Source organism: Hemiscyllium ocellatum, chromosome 3, assembly GCF_020745735.1.
Source record: "Hemiscyllium ocellatum isolate sHemOce1 chromosome 3, sHemOce1.pat.X.cur, whole genome shotgun sequence".
NCBI lineage: Eukaryota > Metazoa > Chordata > Chondrichthyes > Orectolobiformes > Hemiscylliidae > Hemiscyllium > Hemiscyllium ocellatum.
In genome coordinates this window covers 63780985-63806715 of record NC_083403.1, presented here as the reverse complement: position 1 = coordinate 63806715, position 25731 = coordinate 63780985, and the positions used below count along the sequence as shown (strand labels likewise).

The window sequence follows — 25731 nt, the reverse complement described above, 5'->3', positions numbered from 1 at the left end:
AGGAGCCACGTTAGGTGATGGAGTGACCAACATTTAGCTCCTCACCACTACAATCAGAGGACCTGTCCCTGACTGCCCCAAGTGGTTTGCAAACAATGACTTGACATTCAGTGGTGGGTTATTTTCCAGGCTGTAGGTTGCCAGAAAACATTCCGATAGTTTTTTAAATGACGTTCAATCAGCAAGCTTTAGGAAAATGTTGAAGAAGAGATTTGTGAACCAGATGGGTTTTTCTGACGATCAACAATGGGTTCATGGGCATTATTAGATCTTAATTCCAGAGTTTGTTTTCATTGAATTCAAATTTCCTTTTCTGCCATAGCAAGATTGAACGCCAGTCACCAGAACATTATGTGCGTCTCTAGATTAATAGTCCAATGATAATACCACTAGGTCATCACTGCTCCCTGCCAATGATGTTTCCAAATCTATCCTTAGTTGACAATCCTCTGCTGAAGCACCTGTGCCCAGAGTGCATTAAATATAAATCATTTAAGTACTTCTAGTTTACTCAAATAATTATAACTTTTCCATCACTGGTATAATTCTCCTAAATGTTCACTAACCTATGTAACTTTAGCCCTAACCTTAATGATTTCTAAAATGGAGTTCCCAAAATATCATCTACTACTTTGACTTTGTCTAATCGATGTTGTCATGACTTTGATACTCTATAGTCTATTCTGTTATTTATATTTTAAAATTATTTTGTGTTTTTTGAATGCCTTTACATACACACAAACATCAAGAATCTTTAGGTATGTCTGTTTATTTTCATCGCTTGCTACCTTTTCTTCTGTGTATCATTCCCATTTCTTGTTTTTCATACAACATGCATTGTTTCTTTGTTGACCACATGGAATAGGATCATTTACTCTTCAACCTATTCTGCTAAAACAAAGCCATTTCCTGAAGACGTTTACACCTTATCTTGCTAGTTAACAACCTGCCTGCTTTTGTGTAAGCAACTTTTGAAATTGTCTTTATTGTTAACACCCTTGTTCATGGAATGTTGGCAATGAGTCAGATTACATTAATCAACTCTATAGGTAACAAAGGCATCAAAAAGTTTGAGCCACAGATTTCCTCGTTTGTGCTTATGGTTTGTCAGAGCTCAAAGTAAAAGGTCTTAGTGATGAATTAGGTGTTTGGATGAAATCTCATTGTTGTGTTAAGTTCAGCAGGAGAGAGAGAGAGATGGTCAAGATGTCAAACTGGCATGTTCATAGCACAGGTGAGCTTGCTAATTGGATAGATAATTGGTTTAAAGACAGGAGATAATGGTGGTCTTCCTGATGAAGAGCTTAAGCTCAAAACATCGACTCTCCTGCTCCTTGGATGCTGCCTGACTGGCTGTGCTTTTCTAACACCACACTTTTCGACTCTGATCGCCAGCATTTGCAGTCCTCATTTTCTCCTAGTGGTGGTGGAGGGTTGTTTTCAGACTAGAGTCCTCTCATTTGTTCCAAGTAAGCCTCAGGGATCAGTTCTGGGCCCTCTTTTGCTTATCATTTATACAAATGATTTGGATGAGAATATAGAAGGAATGTTAGTAAATTTGCAGACTACACCAAAATTGGTGGCATAAAAGGTAATGAGGAAAGTTTTCTAAGATTACAAAGGAATCTTGATCAAATGAGTCAATAGGGTGAAAAATGATAGGAGGAGTTCAATGTAGGTAAATGCGAGGTACTGCATTTTGGTACAACAAACAAGGGTAGGACTTACACAATTAATGGTAGGACCTTGAGTAGTGTTGCAGAACAGAGGAAACTAGGGGTTCAAGTACATAATTCTTTGAAGTTTGCATCACATACAGGCAGGTGGTTAAAAAGGCATTTGGCACACTTGCCTTCATCACTCAGTCCTTTGAGTATTGGAGTTGGGAAGTCAGGTTGAGGTTATACAGGACATTGGTGAGGCCTCTTCTGGAATACCGAATCCAGTTCTGGTTGCCCAGTTATTTATAGGAAGGATATTATCATGTTCGGGTACAGTGCAGCATGGTAGCTCAGTGGTTAGTACTGCTGCCTCACGTTGCTAGGGACCTGAGTTCAATTCCAGCCTCGAGCGATTGTCTATGTGGAGTTTGCACATTCTCCCTGTGTCTATGTGGGTTTCCTCCCACAATCCAAAGATGTGCAGGTCAGGTGATTTAACCATGCTGAAAATAGGGAATCTAATCTAAACATTATCAAGCTAGAGAGGTGCTAAGTTTGAATTATAAAGAAAGGCTGGGACATTTTTCACTAGAGTGTAGGAGGTTGAGAGGTGACCTTATAGAAGTTCCTAAAATCATGAGGGATATAGATAGTGTTACAGGAGGTATCTTTTCCTTAGGATGGGGGATTTCAAGGCTAGGGGGCATATTTTTAAGGTGAGAGGAGAGAGATTTAAACAAGACATGAGGGGTAATTTCTTTTTTACAGAGAGGGTGGTTCACATGTGGAATAAATTCTCTGAGGAAAAGGGGGGATACGGGTACAATTACAATGTTTAAAAGACATTTGGAAAAGTACATGACTAGGAAAGGTTTGGAGGGATATGGTCCAGGAGCAGGCAGGTGGGACTACTTTAGTTTGGCTTTATGACTGGCGTGGACTGGTTGGACCAAAGGGTCTGTTTCAATGCTCTATGACTCTATGACTCTGTTTGTTTGCTAGTCTTCTTAAAACTTTCCTGAATTTACAATGCTGAGATACAAATACTTCCAAAAGAAACAATACAGCCCAGCTAGAGTTACGTGTGTTTTAGTTATAAAGAATAGGTCCTGAATTGAGGTAGGATGTTCCAGTAAAATATAAATATTCTTGTTGGAAAATTAACTATAAGTATCTTCCCACACTGGGGAAAGCAAAAAGATGAACAATTTTATAGGAAAAGCTGCAGTATAAATGTGTATGTTGCGATTTGAAAGAATAATTTGTTAATATAGTAAAATAAACCCATTCTCAGAAACAGGGTATGATGAGTGAACATATTTGAGACCTGTTCTACACCCGAAGAAAGAAAGTTCCCAGAAATCGGCAGAAGGGAACCTATACAACCACAGAAGCCAGGGGATTCTGTTTTTATGACTACAGTTAATAACATACTTGAACTGGATATTGGTCAGTTACTGGAAGTAACACAAAGATTACCTGAGCATTCTGTTCAAAATCACACAACACCAGGTTATAGTCCAACAGGTTTAATTGGAAGCACACTAGCTTTTGGAGTGACGCTCCTTCATCAGGTGATAGTGGAGGGCTCGATCGTAACACAGAATTTATAGCAAAAATTTACAGTGTGATGTAACTGAAATTATACATTGAAAAATTGATTGAGCATTCTGATGTTAGATGTAAGTGAATAGCTGCATTGCTGGGGGCAAACAAACAAAACAACAGCTGTTTCTAACTTTTTTAAAGCAGTCAAATCTGTTACCTCTTTAATTTTTCAACAACTATTTCAAATTTGTGCCAAAATACTAAATCTGCAATTATGAGCACAAATAGACAAACCCACGGTGGTACAGTGGTTAGCACTGCTGCCTCACAGCGCCTGAGACCCGGGTTCAATTCCCGACTCAGGCGACTGACTGTGTGGAGTTTGCACGTTCTCCCCGTGTCTGCGTGGGTTTCCTCCGGGTGCTCCGGTTTCCTCCCACAGTCCAAAGATGTGCGGGTCAGGTGAATTGGCCATGCTAAATTGCCCGTAGTGTTAGGTAAGGGGTAAATGTGCGGGTATGGGTGGGTTGCGCTTCGGCGGGTCGGTGTGGACTTGTTGGGCCGAAGGGCCTGTTTCCACACTGTAAGTAATCTAATCTAATCACTAAGTATAACAGCTTTGGAATGAGCCAATCTGTTATTTTGGGATTCATAGATTAAAAAGAACTGTAAGTAACAGATAAAAACTCCTACAAGGGAGTAGCAGGAGACATTAATCAGAGAATTGACAATTAGCCTCCATAAGTGTTGACCTGTTTTGCCAAAACACAATTCTACCAAACTTGTCAAACATCAGGTCTGAGAACACTAAGAAGTCTAGGCCTGAGGAATAGAGAACAGCTAATTTAAAGTGAGGGAGGCAGAAAACTTGAGATGACCAATGTAACATCAGCAGTTGTCAATAATGCAATGATCTGGAGAGGATGAGAAGCCAGAGGAAGACATCTTAGAAAAGTGTGAATTCTAAAAGGTGATCAAGATTATTTTATCTATCAAGAAAGCTCTTTTCTCTTAAAATAGTGAAGGCTGAGGTAAGATTAGCTGGAGATATTTAAATTATTTTCAATGTTTACTTTTGTTTTAGCTGGATATTAAATTAGTAAAAGCATACACTTTGAAAATAGGAGCAAAAGTTCACTTCTCTGAGCATGCTCAGTTAGTGAACTGGAAAGAATTGGGTGGATAAGTCTCCAATATGTTACACAGGTGGGCAAAGCCAGGAAATGGTATCACTCACTGATGAACAAGCTATTTGACTTCATAGAATTGTCGAATCCCTACAGTGTGGAAGCAGGCCATTCGGCCCATTGAGTCCACATTGACTCTCTGAAGAGCATCCCATCCAGTTCCACCCTATGACCCTATCCCCAAAACCCTGCAATTTCCCTGGCTAACCCACTCAACCTACGCATTCCTGGACACGTTGGGCAATTTAGCATGGCTAATTCACCTACCTGCACATCTTTGGATTGTGGAAGGAAACCGAAGCACCTGGAGGAAGCCCATGCAGACACGTGGAAAATTTGCAAACTCTACTCAGTCACCTGACAGTGGAATCAAACCTAGGTCCCCGATGTTGTTAGGGAGCAGTACTAAACATTGAGCCACCATGCTGCCCATACCCATAATAAATTAACAACAGCAGCAAAAGCAAGGGACCAAGAAGGTAAAAAGAACTAAAATTAGACCATGTACTTGCATGACAGCCCTGTTCATTTATTTTACATGAGACTATTCAGAATTAGTGTACTATGAAGAAGAAGAAAAGATCTCTGGAGGAACAAGAAAACAATGGGATATACCAAAAGATAAAAACAAAGAACTGCAGATGCTGGAAGTCAAAAACACAAACAGAAATTGCTGGAAAAACTCAGCAAATCCGGCAGCACTTTGAGTCGTAGATTCATACAGCACAGAAACAGAACCCTCAGTCTAACTCATTTGTAGGGACCAGACATCCCGATCTGACCTAGCCCCATTTGCCAGCACTTGACCCATTTCACTCTAAACCCCACCTATTCATATACTGATCCAGATGCCTTTTAAATGTTGTAATTGAAGCAGTCTCCAACACTTCCTCTGGCCTCTCCTTCCATTCCCACAGCACCCTTTGTGTGAAAATGTTGCCTCTCAGGTCCTTGATAAATCTCTCCCCTCTCACCTTAAATCTATGCCCTCTGGTTTTGGTTTCCCCATCCTGGGAAAAAAAGACCTTGGCTATTCACCCAAAACATGCCCCTCGTGAATTTATAAACCTCTATAAAGTCACCCCTCAGCCTCTGACACTCCAAGGAAAAGAGCCCCAGCCTATTCAGCCTCTCCCCATAACGCAAGCTCCACAGTCTCAGCAACATGCTTGTAAATCTTTTCTGAACTCTCAAGTTTAACAACATCCTTCCTGCAGAATAGTACAGAGTATCTGAAAGTGGCCTCACCAATGTCCTGTACAGCTGCAATATGACGCTAATGCACTGACCAATGAAGGCAAGTATGCCAAAGGCGTTCTTCACCATCCTGTCCACCTGCAACTCCTCTTTCAAAGATTTATGCTCCTGCGCCCCAAAGATTCCCTGTTTAGCAACATTTCCCATTAACTGTATAAGTCCTGCTATGGTTTGGCTTACCAAAAGGCAACACCACACATTTATGTAAATTAAACATCATCTGCCACTCTCTGGTCCATTGTTTTTTTTTCCACAAGATCACATGGGCCAGAGTTAACATTTTTGGTCCAGTGGCCCTTCTTCAGAACTGATGTAGCAGAGGTTGGTTACTAATTAATACAACTGTAAAATTGATATTGTTTCCATCCTTCCAAAACCAAAAGCCCCCCAGTTTTAAATATGCCAATCTCACACAGAATGATTGGCAGAGATCCTTGGGAGTAAGTGAGGAAGAAGGTAAAAACAGTGCCATAACACAGGAATACAAGACCACAAAAGACAGGAATGATCTTATCTCAGATACTGCCAAATCTCTTGTGCCAGTTATGTTTGGAGTCATCTCCACTTTTCTACCACTCCCTATTTCCCTGGATTCCCTGACTGGCAAAAACTTGTATACCACACATAAATATAATCATCAAAGGTAAAGGAGTATCTACAAAGGTAAAGTCACCACAGTCTAACTGGGCTGTGGGGTTGCTCTCTCATTAGAGAGATACAACTGGTGGAGGTTTAACCTGAGGGAAGAGTTTGAAAAGGAATATGCCCTTATGGTAACCTCATGCCCGTATGGGAACTGAACCCACACTGTTAGCATCACCTGCATTGCAAACCAGCTATCAAACCAACTGAGCTAACTGAACCCAATGAGCAGCTATAACACGATATGCTCAAAAACTTCAAAGATGTACAGTTGAGTGAAGAAATTTATCTTATATCAGTCTTATGTGATTGAATCATTGGCTTTAAACTGCATCCCAATATTCCAACCAGCAGAAAAAAAAATTTAGTTGTTGCCCTGTCAAGTCCCTGATAGCATTCTGTATGTTTCAATGACAGCCACCTGATGAAGGAGCTCTGAAAGCTAGTGTTTCCAATTAAACGTGTTGGACTATAACCTGGTGTTGTGTGATTTTTAACTTTGTACACCCCAGTCCAAAACCGGTGCCTCCAAATCAATGAGATCACCTCTCTTTCTTCAAAACTCCAGAGAATATAGACTTAGTTTACTTTGCCTCTTCACATAGAACAACTCTCTCAACTCAGGGACCATGTCAATGAACTGTCCATACTGCCTTCAAAGTAAATAAATTATTCTTGAAATGTAGAAGCAAAAAAGTATGATATTTCAAGTGTGATCTCAAAACCCTGAACAGTTGTGGCAAGATTCTCTTTTCCTGTACTGTAATCCTTTTGCCTTCCACATTGTTGCTGCACTGGCATGTTAACTTACTTTGCTCCTTATACAAGTACACCCAGATCTCTGAATATCAAAATATTCAAGATTAATTTCTTTCTATAAAAAATAATTACTCTTAAACCTTTGCAACCAAGGTGAATAATCTTACAATTCCCTACATTATATGCCACTTGCCACTCACTTAACCTGTCTTCCTCTTTGCAGGGTAAAAATGTCAAATATTAGGGGATATAGGTTTAAAATAAAGGGGATAAGTTTAAAAGAGATGTGAGAGGCAAGATTTTTTATCCAGAGGGTGGTATTTCAAGACATGGCGGTGGAGGCAGACAAAATAGCAACCTTTAACAGGCATCCTGACAGATATATGAATTGGCAGGGAATAGAAGGTATGGACAGCTTAGCAGCTAAAAATGTTTTTAGTTTTAGAAAAGCATAATCTTTTGACACAGTCTAAATGGGCCTGTTCCTAAGCTGTACGGTCTTTTGTTCTATACCTGAGGCACCAGCACTAAGCTTTGAGATGCTCCACTAGTTACAGCCTGATGATTTGCGTGCATCCATTAGTGCATACATTTTGCTACTTGGCTGTTAACCAATCTTCTATCCATGCAAATTATCCCTAATCTGGGAGCACTGACCTTGCATATTAACTATTAGTGTGACAAGTTATCAAATGCCTTTAGGAAATGTAGCATGTATGCTACATTTACTGATTCCTTTATTCTAGCTTACTAGTGCACCCTCAAAAGCTCTAATAATTGTTTAATGAAAGAGAAAACTCTTTCTCTTTCATTAAACTATACTGACTGTCAGATAATTTTATGAATTCTGTAGTGTATTGTTAAAACTTCCTAAGTATTAGATTATAAACATTTTTTGATGACTACTGTCCGATTAAGTGTCCTGTAGTTTCCCCATTTTCTCGTTGCCTTCTAACACCTGGTGACCAACCCCACTTATTGAATGGTAAGCTGTGAAATATCATGACAAAAGTGGTCTTTGCTGAAGTAGTAGTTTGGAACAAACCAGAGTCCTTGCACAGCCAACTTTTACAATTACAGCCTTTGTAGAAACCCCTTTGCACTTGTGATCAAACACAAATAACTCTGTGCATTACCAAGCAGTGTCACCTCCACAGACTAATCACCTTAAAAACCCCGCAAATGGTTCTACGGAGTTGCATTTGCTAAATATTAAATTAAATATCTTCCTCCTTTCTTGAATATTGGTTCATATTACTAACTTCCAATCTGCTAGAACCATTCAAGAATGCTGGGAAGTTTGGAAGATCATAGAGAATCAACTATCCTTGAGGCATCACGTCCAGAATCCATACATGTTGCCGTCAGGTCCTAAGAATTCATCGGATTTCAGCCCCTAAAATATGTCTATCCTGCTGGTGTGAGTTAACTTCCTCACTTTTTTTTAAGCAATTATGTTATCCTCCAGTTCTGAGAAGCAACTTGTGTTTTCTTCTGTGAAAATGGTTGTTCAGCGCAAATGCAATTTCCTTACACCCAACAAGAATTGCTCCTATATTTGCTTCCAAGGCCCTTGTTTACTTTAGTCACTCTCTTCCTTTTTATATATTTATGAAAGCTACTATTCTTTCTGCCCATCTTGCTCTCATATTCTACTTTATCTCCCGTAACAATTTTTGTTGGCTTTTTTTGCTGGTTTCTAAACTAGACCCTATCTTCACACTTGACACCACTACCACCCTTTGCAACTTTGTAAACCTCCCAACAGCCTGAACCCAAATAAAGCTTTCAAGATGACTAATGTTCTCCAATACAATGTCTTCGAGTAAAAAATGAGGTCTGCAGATGCTGGAGATCACAGCTGAAAATGTGTTGCTGGTTAAAGCACAGCAGGTTAGGCAGCATCTCAGGAATAGGGAATTCAACGTTTCGAGCATAAGCCCTTCATGAAGGGCTTATGCTCGAAACGTCGAATTCCCTATTCCTGAGATGCTGCCTAACCTGCTGTGCTTTAACCAGCAACACATTTTCAGCTCCAATACAATGTCCTAAACCTGTCAGTCTGACAGAGATAAATAGCTCACGTAAATTTTTATCTAATAGATGACTATTATATTATCTAATAGATGACTATTATATTGTTTAATTTTTATAGTTTTATAGTTTTAACGGTGTATTCACACTGATACAGCAGAACAGGATACCCTGCTGGGTTTTCTACAGCCCAAATATTGTGCCTCAACATCTGCCTCACAGGTTAAGTTATTTTAAGCAAACGCATATGCCAGGATTATTGGAAGGTAAAGGCAAATTGAAATATTTTTCCTGAGGAATCCAGGTTCTTCAGCCCTTCTTATTAGTAGTTACAGGCAGAAGCAGGCTGTCAACACATATAAACAATGCCAATATTAGTATACAGCATACCATTAACAGCTTGAATGATGGAGAAATTTTCAATACAGTCCTGACAAGGGCTGATTGGCATCTTCTATGTACTTCACATTATTTTCATTGAAGGAAACTTATCCATGTTGTATATGAAAGCCCAGCCCCCAACTATAAGGAATCAGGGTCTGTACACAACCATTGCAACATTAGACTAGCTACTTCAGATTATTCTTTAATATTAATCATGTGGGTTAATAGAAGTTTTTATAGAATTATTGAAACAAGTTGATAACAAAACAGTGAAAACTACCCACAAGAACAGAGCAGAGCTAACTGTGTACAGGAACCAAAGTCGGCCTAACTTTGCTGGAATGTTGTAAGAGGAGAATGATTGACATCTCTGCATAAAAGGCTGGAATAATGGGGTCAGAGACGTCATTTCTTTAGTCTGAAAACGTACTCTGCAACATTTTCATCAGATAACAGCTCCAAATTTCAAAATTGGATGATGCAAGAAGGAAAGATGGTCAAAAGCTGCCCAAGCAGGGAGCTGTGTATGTTTGTGGGTAAGCCAGTGATTGGTTTTATAAGGTTTAATAGTTTTGGAATTGTAATAAGATAAAAGAGAGACTGTTCTTGTGTGTAAGTAAGGCAATATGGCCATAAAACATGGAAGCAGAAATAGCCCACTCAACTCATCGAGTCTGCTCCATTATTCAATGAGGTCATAGCTGACCTGATACTCCTTGTTATCATTTCCTGCCTTTTCTCAGCTTTTGAGTTCACTTAAGCATGCTACATAAAACTCCACTGAGTAATAAGGACCATGCTTGAAATTGATGATCATTCAATGCTTTTCACAATTATTCTTTGCAAGCAAAAAAAGTTAGATAAAGAATGTGGATATGGGCATAAAGAATATCATTGCAGGAACACCACCATTACCACAAAGATAAACAAACCATGTCAGGTACTAATAAAACTACCATCTAGAAATAAACCTGTGTTGTCCTTTATTGGAGTGGTGTGTTGGTATGGATTTTTTCAATTTTTCTACTTTTTCTACTTTTCTACTTTTTCTACTTTTTCAATTATCTTGAGTGCCCATCATTTATTTTGTGCTCCCACAATCTGCAAGTCATTTATTGGACAAAAACAACCACTTTACTACAAGTACCATGTGACTAATTTATCAACTTCATTTGTAATAATATGCTCTTTTCCCAATCTTTCCCTTAAGTCTGGTACATTTTATGTGCTATCAAAATTCTTAATCATTAGCTTCTTCTGCTAAATGAATATGCTGAATATCTTTTGGTTGTCAGTTGAAATCCTTAAAACACCAGGGCTTGCTCCTGTGGGATTTTTAAATTCACTTAGCCATCCTGGCTGTCATGTGAGATGTCAATCTATTGCCATTTGCACAAAGAGTTACATGGATGTAACAGTTGTGACATCACACTGAGACACAATAGCCCTGAACATGAAGTTGGGTTTAGGTCAATTGAGCATGTCTGGAAGCAATTATCAATAGCTTTCATTTACATAGCACCTTTGAAATAATTAAATATTCAAGATTCCTTCTAGAAGCATTATAAAATAAAACAAGGCTCTAAGTCACATCAGAATATGGCCAAGAAGTGTGGTCAAATAGGTAGCTATTGATGACTGCCTTCAAACAGGGAAGATAGGCAAGGAGATTCAGGGAGGAACTCTAGGGCTTTGCATCTAGACAGATGAAGAGTCACCCATCATTGGTGAAATGATTCAAATAAAAGATTCTCAAGAAGCAGGTTTAGAGCAGTACACAGGTATCACTGAGGGCTGGAGGAGATGGCAGATATAGGGAGGAGTGAGGCCATGGAAGCACTTGAAAATAGTGGTGAAAAGTTTGATATTGTGGAAGAGCCAAATATAGTACTGGCTACCCAGGGCTTCCCAACAACCCAAGAGAACAACATGTGGTACAAGTTGAGAATAGGGAAGTGGAGTTTTAGCTGACCTTAAGTTTACAGAAAGCAGAGGGAAGCTGGCCAGAAATGCATAGGAATAGTCAAGTCTAAAGGTAACAAAATGCATGAATGAAGGCTTCAACAGCAGCTGAACGGAGGCAGAGCTACAGTCACAGAGAATAAATAGCCAGCCTTAGTCATTTCACTATCACCCAACGTTAACTTACCACAACTTCCAGCCTTCTTCAATGAGTCCAAATTTTTCAGCCTATCTAAAATCCAGTACTGAATGAGCAGAAATTTCCTCCAACTAAGCACTTAGTTCCACTCCTCTTCCTTGTAATTATGGGAGGCTGAGCCAAACTGAACATCGAACTTTATTGTCATATTTGACCCAAAGTTCAGCTTCTGACTACACATCGGAGCCATCACAAAGAAAATCAATTTCCTGCTCTGTAACATCTCTTGATTTTGCCCTTGCTGCAGTTCACCTACTGTTGAAACATATAAATGCATTTGTTATCACCAGACTTGACTATTCCAATGTTGTCCAATTGGCACCACACTTCCATTCTCCAAAGATTTTAAATTCTGCTGCCCACATCTTAACATGCACAAAGCCCCAATCACCTATCTTCTGTCTACATAAGAATCCATAAAGGATGCAGAATCAGGCTATTCAGTCACTTGCTCTGCCATTCAGTCAGCTTACAGCTGATCAGAGTGTAGCCTCAACTTCACATTCATACGTATCGATAATAACTACTGATTTTCTTGCTTATTGACTTCACTGGCATCCCTTGGGACTGCAAATGACTTGCTTCCATATCAGTCAATGAGTTCTGAAATGGCCGATAAGTCCAATTTGCAATCTGTAGACTTTGCTGTACACAGAGCAGTTGCGTTTGGAAGTTCAGATGGATAAATTGCCAATATTGCAACTTCCCCTTTTTAAGTTCCCAACAAAGGCTCCCAACATTTTTGGAATATTTCAAATGCATTCCTAGTCACAAGCCAGGACTCCCCTGAGTCGAATGGGATGTTTGAATTTTTCAGGGATGCTTTGACAATATCCTTACAGCATTTCTGTTGTCATTCTGGGAGTCACTTTAGCCTGTAACATTGTTAGCTCCTGGCTGAGCAACGTCTCGAGGGTTTAAACTTCTTATCCTTGTTTGTAATTATCTCCATGGCTTCGCCCCTCGCTATCTATATAATTACCTCCAGCACTACAACCTTGAGGAATATGTGTACTCATCTAATTGTGGATTCATTCTGGATTAGAGGTGCTGGAAGAGCACAGCAGTTCAGGCAGCATCCAAGGAGCAGCGAAATCGAAGTTTCAGGTGAAAGCCCTTCATCAGGAATAAAGGCAGTGAGCCTGAAGCATGGAGAGATAAGCTGGAGGAGGGTGGGGGTGGGAAGAAAGTAGCATAGAGTACAATGGGTGAGTGGGAGAGGGGATGAAGGTGATAGGTCAGGGAGGAGAGGGTGGAGTGGATAGGTGGAAAAGAAGATAGGCAGGTAGGACAAGTCCAGACAAGTCATGGGGACAGTGCTGAGCTGGAAGTTTGGAAATAGGGTGAGGTAGGGGAAGGGGAAATGAGGAAATTGCTGAAGTCCACATTGGTGCCCTGGGGTTGAAGTTTTCTGAGGCGGAAGATGAGGCGTTCTTCCTCCAGGCGTCTGGTGGTGAGGGAGCAGCGGTGAAGGAGGCCCAGGACCTCCATGTCCTCGGCAGAGTGGGAGGGGGAGTTGAAATGTTGGGCCACAGGATGGTGTGGTTGATTGGTGCGGGTATCCCGGAGATGTTCCCTAAAGCGCTCTGCTAGGAGGCGCCCAGTCTCCCCAGTGCAGAGGAGACCACATCGGGAGCAACAGAGACAATAAATGATATTAGTGGATGTGCAGGTAAAACTTTGATGGATGTGGAAGGCTCCTTTAGGGCCTTGGATAGAGGTGAGGGAGGAGGTGTGGGCGCAGGTTTTACAGTTCTGCGGTGGCAGGGAAGGTGCCAGGATGGGAGGATGGGTTGTAGGGGGGCGTGGACCTGACCAGGTAGTCATGGAGGGAACGGTCTTTGCGGAAGGCGGAAAGGGGTGGGGAAGGAAATATATCCCTGGTGGTGGGGTCTTTTTGGAGGTGGTGGAAATGTTGGCGGATGATTTGGTTTATGCGGAGGTTTATAGGGTGGAAGGTGAGCACCAGGGGTGTTCTGTCCTTGTTACGGTTGGAGGAGTGGGGTCTGAGGGTGGAGGTGGGGGGTTTTGGACGAGATGCCTTGGAGGGCATCTTTAACCACGTGGGAAGGGATAATGCAGTCTCTGAAGAAGGAGGCCATGTGGTGTGTTCTGTGGTGGAACTGGTCCTCCTGGGAGCAGATACGGCGGAGGCGGAGGAATTGGGAATACGGGATGGCATTTTTGCAAGAGGTAGGGTGGGAAGAGGTGTAATCCAGGTAGCTGTGAGAGTCGGTGGGTTTGTAAAAAATGTCAGTGTCAAGTCAGTCGTCATCACACACAATGACTTCATACATCAAGGGGAGATAGTGGCATGGTGATATCATTATTGGACTAATAATCCAGACGCCTAAGATAATGGCCTACAGTCATGGAATCAAATGAACAAATCAGAGATTCCAGTTAATCTAAATGGTGAGCATGAAATGATTGTAGCAAATAATCCATCTAGCTCACTGAACCCCTTTAGGGAAGGAAATCTACTGTCCTTACCTGATATGGCATACAAATGATTTCACACTCACAGAAATATGGTTGATCCTTAACTACTTTCTGAAATTGCCTCATAAGCCACTTTGCTGTATCAAAACACTATAAAATCTAAAAATATGAAGCAAATCAAACAGACCACCTGACAACACCTCAGTAATGAAAATGACAATGGAGTCTGCATGTTCTCCCCATGTCTGTATGGGTTTCCTCTGGGTGTTCCTGTTTTGTCCCACAATCCAAAGATGTGCAGGTAAGATGGATTAGCTATGCTAAATTGTTTGTAGTGTCCGGGGATGTGCAGATTAAATGAATTAGCCATGGGAAACTGCAGGAAAATGGAAATAGGGTGGTTCTTTTTGGAAGATCAGTACAGATTCAATAGGCTGAATGGCCTCTTTCTGCATGGTAGGGATTCTATGATTCTATCAAAGGCAGCCTTATTGATCCTGCAAAGTTCTCCTTACCAACATCTAGGACCTTATGAAAAGATTGGAGGGCTGTTTCACTAAATAATTAAGCACTAGCCTGACATAAACATATCCACAGAATGAAATATGACAGACAATGTCCAAGACAGGTTACCCATCCCTGGGTATGTTCTGTCCCACCAGGAATGGTGGTACAGCAGTATACAATTCAAGATAGAATTGCTCTGAGAGTCTTAAAACTTGATTCTGGATCCCATGAAGTTTCATGTTATTAAATCACATGAGGAGATTTGCATGCCCTTCTGATTAGACTTACCCAATTCCTCAGCTGGTGAATTAGCATGACACCACATTGAACATTGAATGTGGGAACAGCATGTACTCTTGGCTTGGATAGGGGTGTGGTGTGGGGGCTTCAATCTCACTCAGTTTGAATTCTGCCAGCATCACCCATTTTGCGGCCTCGTTACAACCTTGGTTCATACATATACAAAAGATTTTAACTCCAGAGTAGATGCAAGATTGATCATCCGTAACTTTAAGGCTTCATTTGATGAGCATGGATCAAGAAGCCCTAGCACAACAGAAGCCAATTGGAATTGGGAAATATCTCTCTATTAGTTGGAGTCATGCCTCGCACAAAGAAAATGATTGTGGTTGTTGGAGGTCAATCATCTCAGTTCCTCAATGTCCTCGGCCCAACCATCTTCGCCTGTTTCTACAATGATATATTTCCATCAGAATACAAATATGTAGCATCATTCACAATTTCTCAGATACTTAAGTACTGTAGTGTGTCCATTTGCAGTAAGATCTGCACAACATCCAGTCTGAGGCTGTGAATGACAAATACCATGATCTGGATAAATGCTTCAGGCAATGACCCTCTGAAAGAAGAGAAAATCTACCCTTGGCATTCAATAACCTTTACCACATCAGCATCAATCTGAGGCTTGCCACTGCAGGAACTAAGCTGGGCCAGCCATATATACATCGTGGCTAGAACAGCAAGTCAGACTCCAGGAAATCAGTCAGTCATCCCCTATCTTCCTAATGCCTAGCCACCATCTACAAGACAAGTCAGGGATGTCATGGAAGTTATTTCACTTACCTGGATGGGTACAGCTCTCGCCATACTGAAGAATCTCATTACAATTCAGAAGAAAGCATCCTGCTTGATTGCCACCCACCACAACCTACACCATTCATTCCCTTCATCACCATTTCTCTAACTCTCTTTCTTCCTTTCCACCAACTTCTTTCAATTGAGGGCCCAGTGACCCTTACAGTCAGAGAGTCATAGAGATGTACAGCATGGAAACAGACCCTTTAGTCCAATTTGTCCATGCCGACCAGATATTCTAACCTAATCTAGTCCCACTTGCCAGCACTGGGCTCATATTCCTGATGAAGGGCTTTTGCCCGAAACATCGAATTTCCTGTTCCTTGGATGCTGCCTGACCTGCTGAGCTTTAACCAGCAACACATTTTCAGCTCATATTCCTCTAAACCCTTCTTATTCATATACCCATACAGATGTCTTTTAAATGCTGTAATTATACCAGCCTCCACCACTTCCTCTGGCAGCTCATTCCATATGAAAAAGTTGCCCCTTAGGTCCCTTTTATATCTTTCCCCTCTCACTCTAAACCTATGCCCTCTAGTTCTGGACTTTCCCCACTCCAGGGAATAGACTTTCTCTATTTATGATTTTATATACCTCTATAAGATCACCCCTCAGCCTCCGATGCTCCAGGGAAAACATCCCCAGCCTATTAGCCTCTCCCTATAGCTCAAATCCTCCAACCCTAGCACCATCCTTGTAAATCTTTTCTGAACCCTTGCAAGTTTCACAACTTCCTTCTGATAGAAGGGAGACCAGAATTGCATGCAACATTCCAACAGTGGCCTAACCAATGTCCTGTAAAGCTGTAACATGACCTCCCAATTCCTGTACTCAATACTCTGACCAATAACGGAAAGCATACCAAATGCCTTCATCACTATCCTTTCTACCTGTAACTCTACTTTTAGGGAGCTATTAACCTGCACTCCAAGGGGTCTCTCGGTTCAGCAACACTTCCCAGGATTGTACCATTAAGTGTATAAGTCCTGCTAAGATTTGCTTCTTTAGTTCTAGAACCAGAATTGAAGAAGGATCACTGGACCTGAAACATTGACTCTGCTTTCTCTCCACACAGGCTACCAGATTTTTCTTTATTGATTGATTTTGTGGGATGTGGGGGTAATGCTGGCTGGCCAGCATTTATTGCCCGTCCATAGTTGCCCTTCAGAAGGTGGTGAGCTGTCTTCTTGAACCGTTCAGTTTACCTTTTGAAGGTTGCCCCAAAATGCCATTAGGGAGGGAATTCCAAGATTTTGACCCAGCGACAGTGAAGGAATGATGATATATTTCCAAGTAAGGATGGACAGTGACTTGGAGGGGAATGTGAGGTGGTGGCGTTCCCATGTATCTGATGCCCTTGTCCTTCTAGATGGATATGGCGAGGGTTTGGAAGGTGCTGTCTGAGGATCTTTGGTGAATTTCTGCAGTGAGTCTTGTAGGTCGCACACACTGCTGCTACTCAGCGTTGATGATGGAGGGAGTGGATGTGGTGCCAATCAAGTGGGCTGCTTTGTTCTGGATGGTGTCAAGCCTCTTGAGTGGTGTTGGGGCTGCACCATCCAGGCATGTGGGAGGTATTCTATCACACTACTGACTGGTGCCTTGTAGATGGTGGACAGGCTTTCAGAAGTCAGAAGGTGAGTTACTCACCATAGTATTCATAGTCTCTGACCTGTTCTTGGAACCACTGTGTTTAAGTAGTGAGTCCAGTTCAGTTTTTGATCAATGATAACTTCCAGGATGTTGATAGCAGGAGATTCAGTGATCACAACATCATTGAATGCCAAGGGGTGGTAGTTCGAATGTCTCTTATTGGTGATGGTCATTGCCTTGGCATTTGTGTGGTGCGAATGCTACTTGCTGCTTGGCAGCCCAAGCCTGGATATTGTCCAGATCTTGTTGCATTTGAACACGGTCTGCTTAGTGTCTGAGGAGTCACGATTGGTGCTGAACATTGTGCAATCATCGGTGAACATCCCCACTTCTGACTTTGTGATGGAGGGAAGGTTATTAATAAAGAAGCTGAAGATGGTTGAAGCTAGGACACTACCTTGAGGTACTCCTGCAGAGATGTCCTGGAGCTGAGATGGCTGACCTCCAACAACCATGACCATCTTTCCTTGTGTCAGGTACGACTATCACCACTGGAGAGTTTGCCTCTAGATACCCACTGATTCCAGTTTTGCGAGGGCTCTTTGTTGCCACACTTGGTCGAATGCAATCTTGATATCTGAGTTTCTCCAGCAATCTCTGATTTCATTTCAGATTTCCAGCATCCGCAGTTATAGTGTCTTGGAATCATGCAGCATAAAAATAAGACCTCCTTCACCGCTGCTTCCTCACCACCAGATGCCTGGAGGCAGAACGACTCATCTTCCACCTCGGAACACTTCAACCCAGGGCATCAATGTGGACTTCAACAGTTTCCTCATTTCCCCTTCCCCCTAGTTCCAAACTTCCAGCTCAGCACTGTCCGGACCTGTCCTACCTGCCTATCTCCTTTTCCACCTATCCACTCCACTCTCTCCTCCCTGACCTATCACCTTCATCCCCTCCCCGACTCACCCACTGTACTCTATGCTACTTTCTCCCCACCCCCACTCTCCTCTAGTTTATCTCTCCACACTTCAGGCTCACTGCCTTTGTTCCTGATGAAGGGCTTTTGCCCGAAACGTCGATTTCGCTGCTGCTTGGATGCTGCCTGAACTGCTGAGTTCTTCCAGCACCAATAATTCAGAATCTGGTTTCCAGTATCTGCAGTCATTATTTTTACTCTTCGGAGGGTCAGTGTGGACTTGTTGGGCCGAAGGGGCTGTTTCCACACTGTAGACAATCTAATCTAATCCTTTACATTCCATGACACTGCAATCCTGTTGCTATAAATTCTGTGCTCTATGGTTCTGCTCCACAACCACCTGATGAAGAAGCAGCGCTTCAAACGCTAGTGCCTCCAAATAAACCTGTTGGACTATAACCTGGTGTTGTGTGGATTTTTAACTACTAATTCAATGTGGTTGCATTGCTCAAATAAATTAAATTTCTGCTTTACAACTAATCTCATTATATCATAGAGAAATTTATCGATGTATGGAATTATTGTACAAAAACAGATCATGCATCCCAAACATCCTTAAAATGTCTCCTCCCACCTTCATCTAACCCTAAACTCAATTCCTTTTTCCCTCAGTTTTGTTGCGTATCCAAACAAATGCCTGCAAGTTGCCTCAACTTTTTATTTTTGTGGCAAATTTCACATTCCACTCTGAATAACAATTCTCCAGATTTTCCTATTGAATTTAAGTGACTACTTATGCTGTACCTCCTAGCTAACTGATTGGAGAATGAACAAATGGTGATATATGAGAAAAGATAATTTTGTAGTGGCTGGGATCTGAAGTCCACTCCCTTAACAGCAGGGCATTGGATTACTATCTGAAAAGAGAAAAATTGCGGGAATAAGCAAGGGAGTGGGACTAGCTGAGCATCTGCTGCAGTGAGCCATATGGACACAGTGAGCCAAATAGCCACTTTCTGCTGTGTAACCATTTTGGCAGTATGTGGAACTCACTGCCTGAAAGAGGCTGGAATATTTGAGATATTTAAGAACTGGATGAGCACTTGAAGAAACACCATAGCAAGCAAGACTTCAGGCCAAGTGCTGCAAAAAGGTAGTGGAATTCAGAAGAACCTCGATTATCCAAAGGACATGGGCAGGGTTTCTTTCGTTCAATTAATCAAATGCCGGGTAATTGATGTGTGGCTATCTATGTTATCCAGCATCGGGACCTTGCATCTTGTTCGGATGATCTGAAGTTCGGTTAATTGAATGCCAGACAGTCGAGGTTCCTCTGGACATGGATGTTTGATGACTGGCACAGATACAATGGGCCAAAAGGTCTCTTTCTGTGTGTGAAATTCTCTATAACTCTAATATTCTGTGGGTACAATTTCTCTCCTTGCTGGTGGTGGTGAGGAGGATGGGGGCGCAGAGAAAGAGCAAATAATGGGGCAGCTTGGCCCCAGAGAGAGATATAGACCCCTTTCCCATCACTTCAGCAATTTAACGTTGGGGAAAAAAGGCTCATGAGCAACCTTCTCCAGCTGCCACCATTTCAGGGCCCTAAGTGGTCAATTAAAAAATTACTTTCGGGCCTAATCCCACCACCAACACGATTGCCTGCCTTTCCAGCAGGCGAGAGTAGCTTTTGTTTTCTCAACCGGGAAGCCTGGGAGACCAGGTTCTCCTGTTGTGAGGGAAGGTGGGGCAGGTCAAAATATTTCAAGCATGGAGATAAGAGGGTGGCCTCAGACATCCTCTCTCCATGATACTTAATCCACAAGCAACCCCAATAAAATATTTCTTTGACAATGATACAGCTCTTCATTGCTGTGCAACCTTGGTCTACCTTAACACCCATCAGCTCCCTAAGACTGAGAGCATCTGATTGGCTGGCAGTATCAGGTTGGCTGGGCTCCAGTACTGAGGCTCATGAATTGACAAGAAATACCGAATTGGTGCATGTCCCAGCAGGTTTTTATATTGGTATGAGTGGAGGTTAATCACAGCCGAATTCCAGAGGTGAGTAACTGCCCTTGACGTCAAGACTGCATTTGAGTGTGGCATCATGGAGCTCGAGAAAAACTGGGAGCCAATCAGGGAGAACAGTCTCCATTTGTTGGATTCATACCTAGTACAGAGGAAGATGGTTGTCATTGTTAGAGGTCAGTCATCGCAGCTCCCAGGCATCTCTACAGGGTTCCTCAGGCCAACCATCTTTAGCTGCTTTAGAGTCATAGAAATGTTCACCACATAAATATACGCATCGGTTCAATTCGTCCATTTTGACCAGATATCCTAGATAAATCTAGTCCCATTTGCCAGCATTTAGCCCATATCCCTCTATACTATTCCTATTCATATACCCATTCAGATGCCTGTTAAAAAGTTGTCATTGTATCAGCCTCCACCACATCCTCTGACAGCTCATTCCACACACACTGCCCTCTGCATGAAAAGATTGCACTTTAGGTCCCTTTTAAATCTTTCCCCTCTGACCTGAAACCTTTACTTTCGAGTTTTGGATTCCCCCAGCCCAGGCAAATAGACTTTGTCTATTCACCCTATCTATGTCCCTCATGATTTTATAAGCTTCTATAAGGTCATCCCTCAGCCTCTGACGCTCCAGGGAAAACAGCCCCAGCCTATTCAACCTCTCCCTATAGCTCAAACCCTCCGACCCTGGCAACATTCTTGTAGATTTTTTCTGAACCCTTTCAAGTTCCACAACTTCCTTCTTATAGTAGGGAGTCCAGAAGTGCGTACAGTATTCTGAAAGTGATGACATTCTCTCTATGATAAGGTCAGAAGTAGAGATGTTTACTAATGATTGTCCCATTCACAACTCCTCACAAACCGAAGCAGTCCATGACCAAATGCAGCAAGACTTAAGACAATATCCAGGCCTGGGCTGGCGAATGGCAAGTAATATTTTCATCACACAAGGCAGGCAATGATAAGCAAGACAGAATCTAACCATTACTCCTTGTCATTTAATGGTACTAATATTGCTGAATTCATCACTAATCACATGACCAGAAACTGAACTGGACTAGCCATGTGGTTTAGATTAGATTAGATTAGATTACTTTGAGCCAGGAATCCTGCACTGAATAACTCATCTCCTGAGTCCCCAAAGCCTATCCAACATTTACAAGGCACAAGTCAGGAACATGATGGACTACTCCCCATGTGCCTAAATGCATGCAGCTCCAACAATACCTTAAAAGCTCAACACAATCTGAAAGAACACAGCCTGCTTGATAAGCGTCACATCCATTAACATGTACCAACGACACTCCTCATACGCTGTGTACCATCTACAAAATGCACTGCAGAATTCACCAAGGCTCCTGAGATAGCACTTTTCGCTACCATCTCAAAGGGATAGCAGCAGAGATACATGGGAACATCACAATCTGCAAGTTCTCCTTCAAGCAGGACACTTTTTCAACTTGGAAATATAATACTATTCCTTTACTGTTGCTGGGTCAAAGTCCTGGATGTCTGTCTCTAACAGAGTTATGGCTCTGCCTACACCAAATGGATCTCAACAATTAAAGAAGGCAGCTCACCACCATCTTGTCAAGTGCATCTAGGGATGGGCAGTAAACACTGTCACAGTTTGTGCTCCTGCACCCATGATTGAATAATAAAGTCACCTGCTTAATGTCACAGCATTTAGTCGCAGTCTGTGATGCTAGTTCCAAGCCTTCATACAAATAGAGACGTTTCCTCTACATCTACCTCTGTATGATCTTCTTCACAACCTTAAACCTTATATCAGATCATCCATTATTCTGCCTTCCAGTAACCAGGGAGTTGAACATGGGAACATGCAAAACTCTGAAGCATAACAGTTCACACGAGGAATTTTGATTTAATGATCCAAGGACACAAATCATACAATTAAGCATTGAACTGTGAAGATCGACTCCATGATTGGGAGCATAAGATCAGCTTATAGGAGAAGCAATTTCACTAAACTTCAAAGACCATTGAATACATTTACAAAACCTCTAACAGGTAACACCAATGCAAATATACGTAGCTCTCCTGGGAAGGGATTAGTTTAAAATGAAATACTTTGCAGTAGGTTGGTGGCAGGTTGTGTCATGTGAAAGAGGAGCAGTACAAATAATCATCTCTGAGTCTCTATGTATTTGCAGAAACTAACAAGTTTCTTACCAGATTTAGGGTACGTCACAATAAAGACATCTGTGTCCTTTATTTCAAAATGTTGCAGTTGTTCTAAATGTTCTTTTGTGTAGATAGTGGAAACAAAGTTACAGCCTTTGTACTGAAAGTAGTGATTCTTTGTGTTGGACATTCTTGCACTGTTGAGAAATCTGCAAAAGGCAAACATCAAGAATCTTACCCAGTTTTAAGTTTTTTAAAATGAGGAAAAAAGGCAATTTGTTTGCACCAGTCAATATAGATTATCACTGAATAACATGGCTATATCCTAATGGAGTATTTTACTATCAATTGCCTCAAGTCACCAGTTTAAGAAGCCTATTCCCTAACTGTCCTCAATTTAAGATTGTCAGATGTTCAAATTACCATAGGCAAATCCCAACCTATATCCAGAACCTTACATCCGACAGCACTCTGAAGACTCAATGTTTCTTTAACTCTGTCCTTTTTGTACAAATTTAAAAATCACACAACACCAGGTTACAGTCCAACAGGTTTCGGGGCACTGCTCCTTCATCAAGTGGTTGTTGAAAGCTAGTGCTTCCAAATAAATCTGTTGGAATTTAACCTGTTGTGTGATTTTTAACTTTGTACACCCCAATTCAACACCGGCGTCTCCAAATTTGTCCTTTTGTACACACAAAAAATCCTTTCAATCATTACTGGCACACTCTTGTCGGTTGTCTTAGACCTAAGTTGTAAAATTCCCTTCCAAACCTCTCTTGCTTTAATTCTGTCTTCAATTACAATTCTTTCACCAAGCTTTAAATCAGAATGTGTAATAGCTCCTCTTTTTGCTCAAGAACAATATCCTTTCCCCTTGGATGTGCCTCAGAATCTTGGATTTATGCAAGGCTTTTAACCCAAAAATAAGTTAATATTGCTTTTGTTACTGTAGTCAGAACACTATTAAGCAGAATCACTCAGATCAAGCCTACCTTGTTTTCTCATTTTCAGCAACGATTTAAATGTTTTAAAGAGGATATGGACAGATTACTAAATGGATGCAAATTTAAAATATGTAAAAAAAACCACGAATGGTGTACTGTGTCATAGAGTCATAGAGATGTACAGCATGGAAACAGACCCTTCGGTTCAACGTGTCCATGCTGATCAGATATCCCAACCCAATCTAGTCCCACTACCAGCACCCGGCCCATATCCCTCCAAACCCTTCTGATTCATATACCCATCCAGGTGCCTTTTAAATTTTGCAATTGTACCACCACTTCATCTAGCAGCTCATTCCATACACATACCACCCTCTGCGTGAAAAAGTTGCCCCGTAAGTCTCTTTTATATCTTTCCCCTCTCACCCTAAATCTATGCCCTCTAGATCTGGACTCACTCTGTCCAGGGAAAAGACTTTGTCTACTTATCCTATCCACCCCCCTCATGATTTTATAAACCGCTATAAGGTCACCCCTCAGCCTCCGACGCTCCAGGGAAAATAGCCCCAGCCTATTCAATGTCTTTCTATAGCTCAAATCTTCCAACCCTGGCAACATCCTCGTAAATCTTTTGTGAAACCTTTCAAGTCTCACAAATTCCTTCCGATAAGAAAGAGACCAAAATTGCACGCAATATTCCAACAGTGGCCTAACCAATGTCCTGTACAGCCGCAACATGACCTCCCAACTCCTGTACTCAGTACACTGACCAATAAAGGAAAACATATCAAACACCTTCTTCACTATCCTATCTAACTGCGACTCTACTTTCAAGGAGCTATGAACCTGCACTCCCATGTCTCTTCGTTCAGCAACACTCCCTCGGACCTTACCATTAAGTGTACAAGTCCTGCTAAGATTTGCTTTCCCAAAATGCAGCATCTCACATTTATCTAAATCACACTCCACCTGCTGCTCCTCAGGCCTTTGGCCCATCTGATGAAGATCCATGGTTCATACTTGATCAGTTTCTAATCCCTTGGGCAGAATTCCCTACCAGGATGGTAAGAAGGGGAAATAATGAGGCAATGTAGTCTTGGAGAGAAACTCACTGCCTTCCTGCAGTCTTGATAATTATATTCTGAGAACGAAGGTCCTTGGGTGACTTTCTCAACCTGCCAACAATTATCATTCTTAAGTGATCAATTAATGGCCATTTCAAAGCCTCAACTCACCATCACCCCAATCAGTTTATTTCACAGTGAACAAGAAAGATGGCCAGTTTCTCAATGGAAAAACCAAGGGAAAGCTGCTAATGCCCTGATCTGAGGACAAACAGAGACACAGATGGGGAAAAGGAGGATGCCTCTGAAAGCCAACTCCCTGTTGTTTTCTCTGACCTCCATCGCTCCCTCTGGGTTCAGACTAAACAAAAAAATGAGAAATGTCTGCCTAAAGCTTAGAGCACAAATTTATAAAAATGAAGCACATAATGTTAAGTGAAAGTAGGTGTCAGAATGACAGCTTCAGTATCATGCGCAAAAATTTTCAAGGAAAAATTCAGCAGGCCTGGCATCATCTGTGGGGTGAAAGCAGAGATAACGTTTCACTCCAGTGACTTTTCTTCAGAAAGCTTCCAAACTGAAGAAGGGTCACAAGACCTAAAACGTTAATTCTGCTTTCTCTCCACAGATGCTGGCCGACTTGCTGAGATTATCTAGCAATTTCTGTTTTTGTTTCTGAATTCCAGTATCCACAGTTTTTTAAAAAAGGTTTCCATGTTGCCCAGTCAAGGATTCTTGACTTCACCCATAGTTCCTGCTGCTTTTATTTCAGTCGAGCATCTAACTCTGGTTACAACAGTAGTTGGGGAGTCTTTTATAATGTCTCAGGGTATGGAGTGGACCAGGAAATCACAACTGTTCCTCAGACTGATTTGGAGATGCCGGTGTTGGACTGGGGTGTACAAAGTTAAAAATCACACAACACCAGATTATAGTCCAACAGGTTTATTTGGAAGCTATAAATTCTGTGTCTTACAATTGGGTCCCCCACAACCACCTGATGAAGGAGCGTCGCTCCAAAAGCTAGTGCTTCCAATTAAACCTGTTGGACTATAACCTGGTGTGTGTGATTTTTAACTTTCCTCAGACTGGCCCTGACTGAAGCTCAATGCCATTCTAACCTAACTGATATATGAATGCTGTGAAGTTTTGCAAGCCTTCAACATAATAAATGAGTGTGAATCTAACTGGTTTGTTCTGGTATAGGTTTCAGGCTAAGTAATTTATTTACAAATGCAGAAAACATTTGTTCTTTCTGGCAAGGATCACTTGCATTAATTACATTTTACTCTTCAGGTCAATGTGAATACAGCTCCACTTCCTCAGAAGATACAATTTGTGTC

General features: G+C 41.6%; 1 protein-coding gene across 1 annotated transcript in view; it reads right to left on the bottom strand.

Moving 5' to 3' along the window:
* The window catches only part of LOC132832486 (amine sulfotransferase-like), a 73926-nt gene that overhangs the window by 38310 nt on the left and 9885 nt on the right, over positions 1-25731 (bottom strand). Inside the window, exon 2 of the mRNA XM_060850541.1 lies at positions 22426-22586. Coding sequence (XP_060706524.1) covers positions 22426-22586 — 161 coding nt within the window. The remainder of the gene's footprint in view (positions 1-22425; positions 22587-25731) is intronic.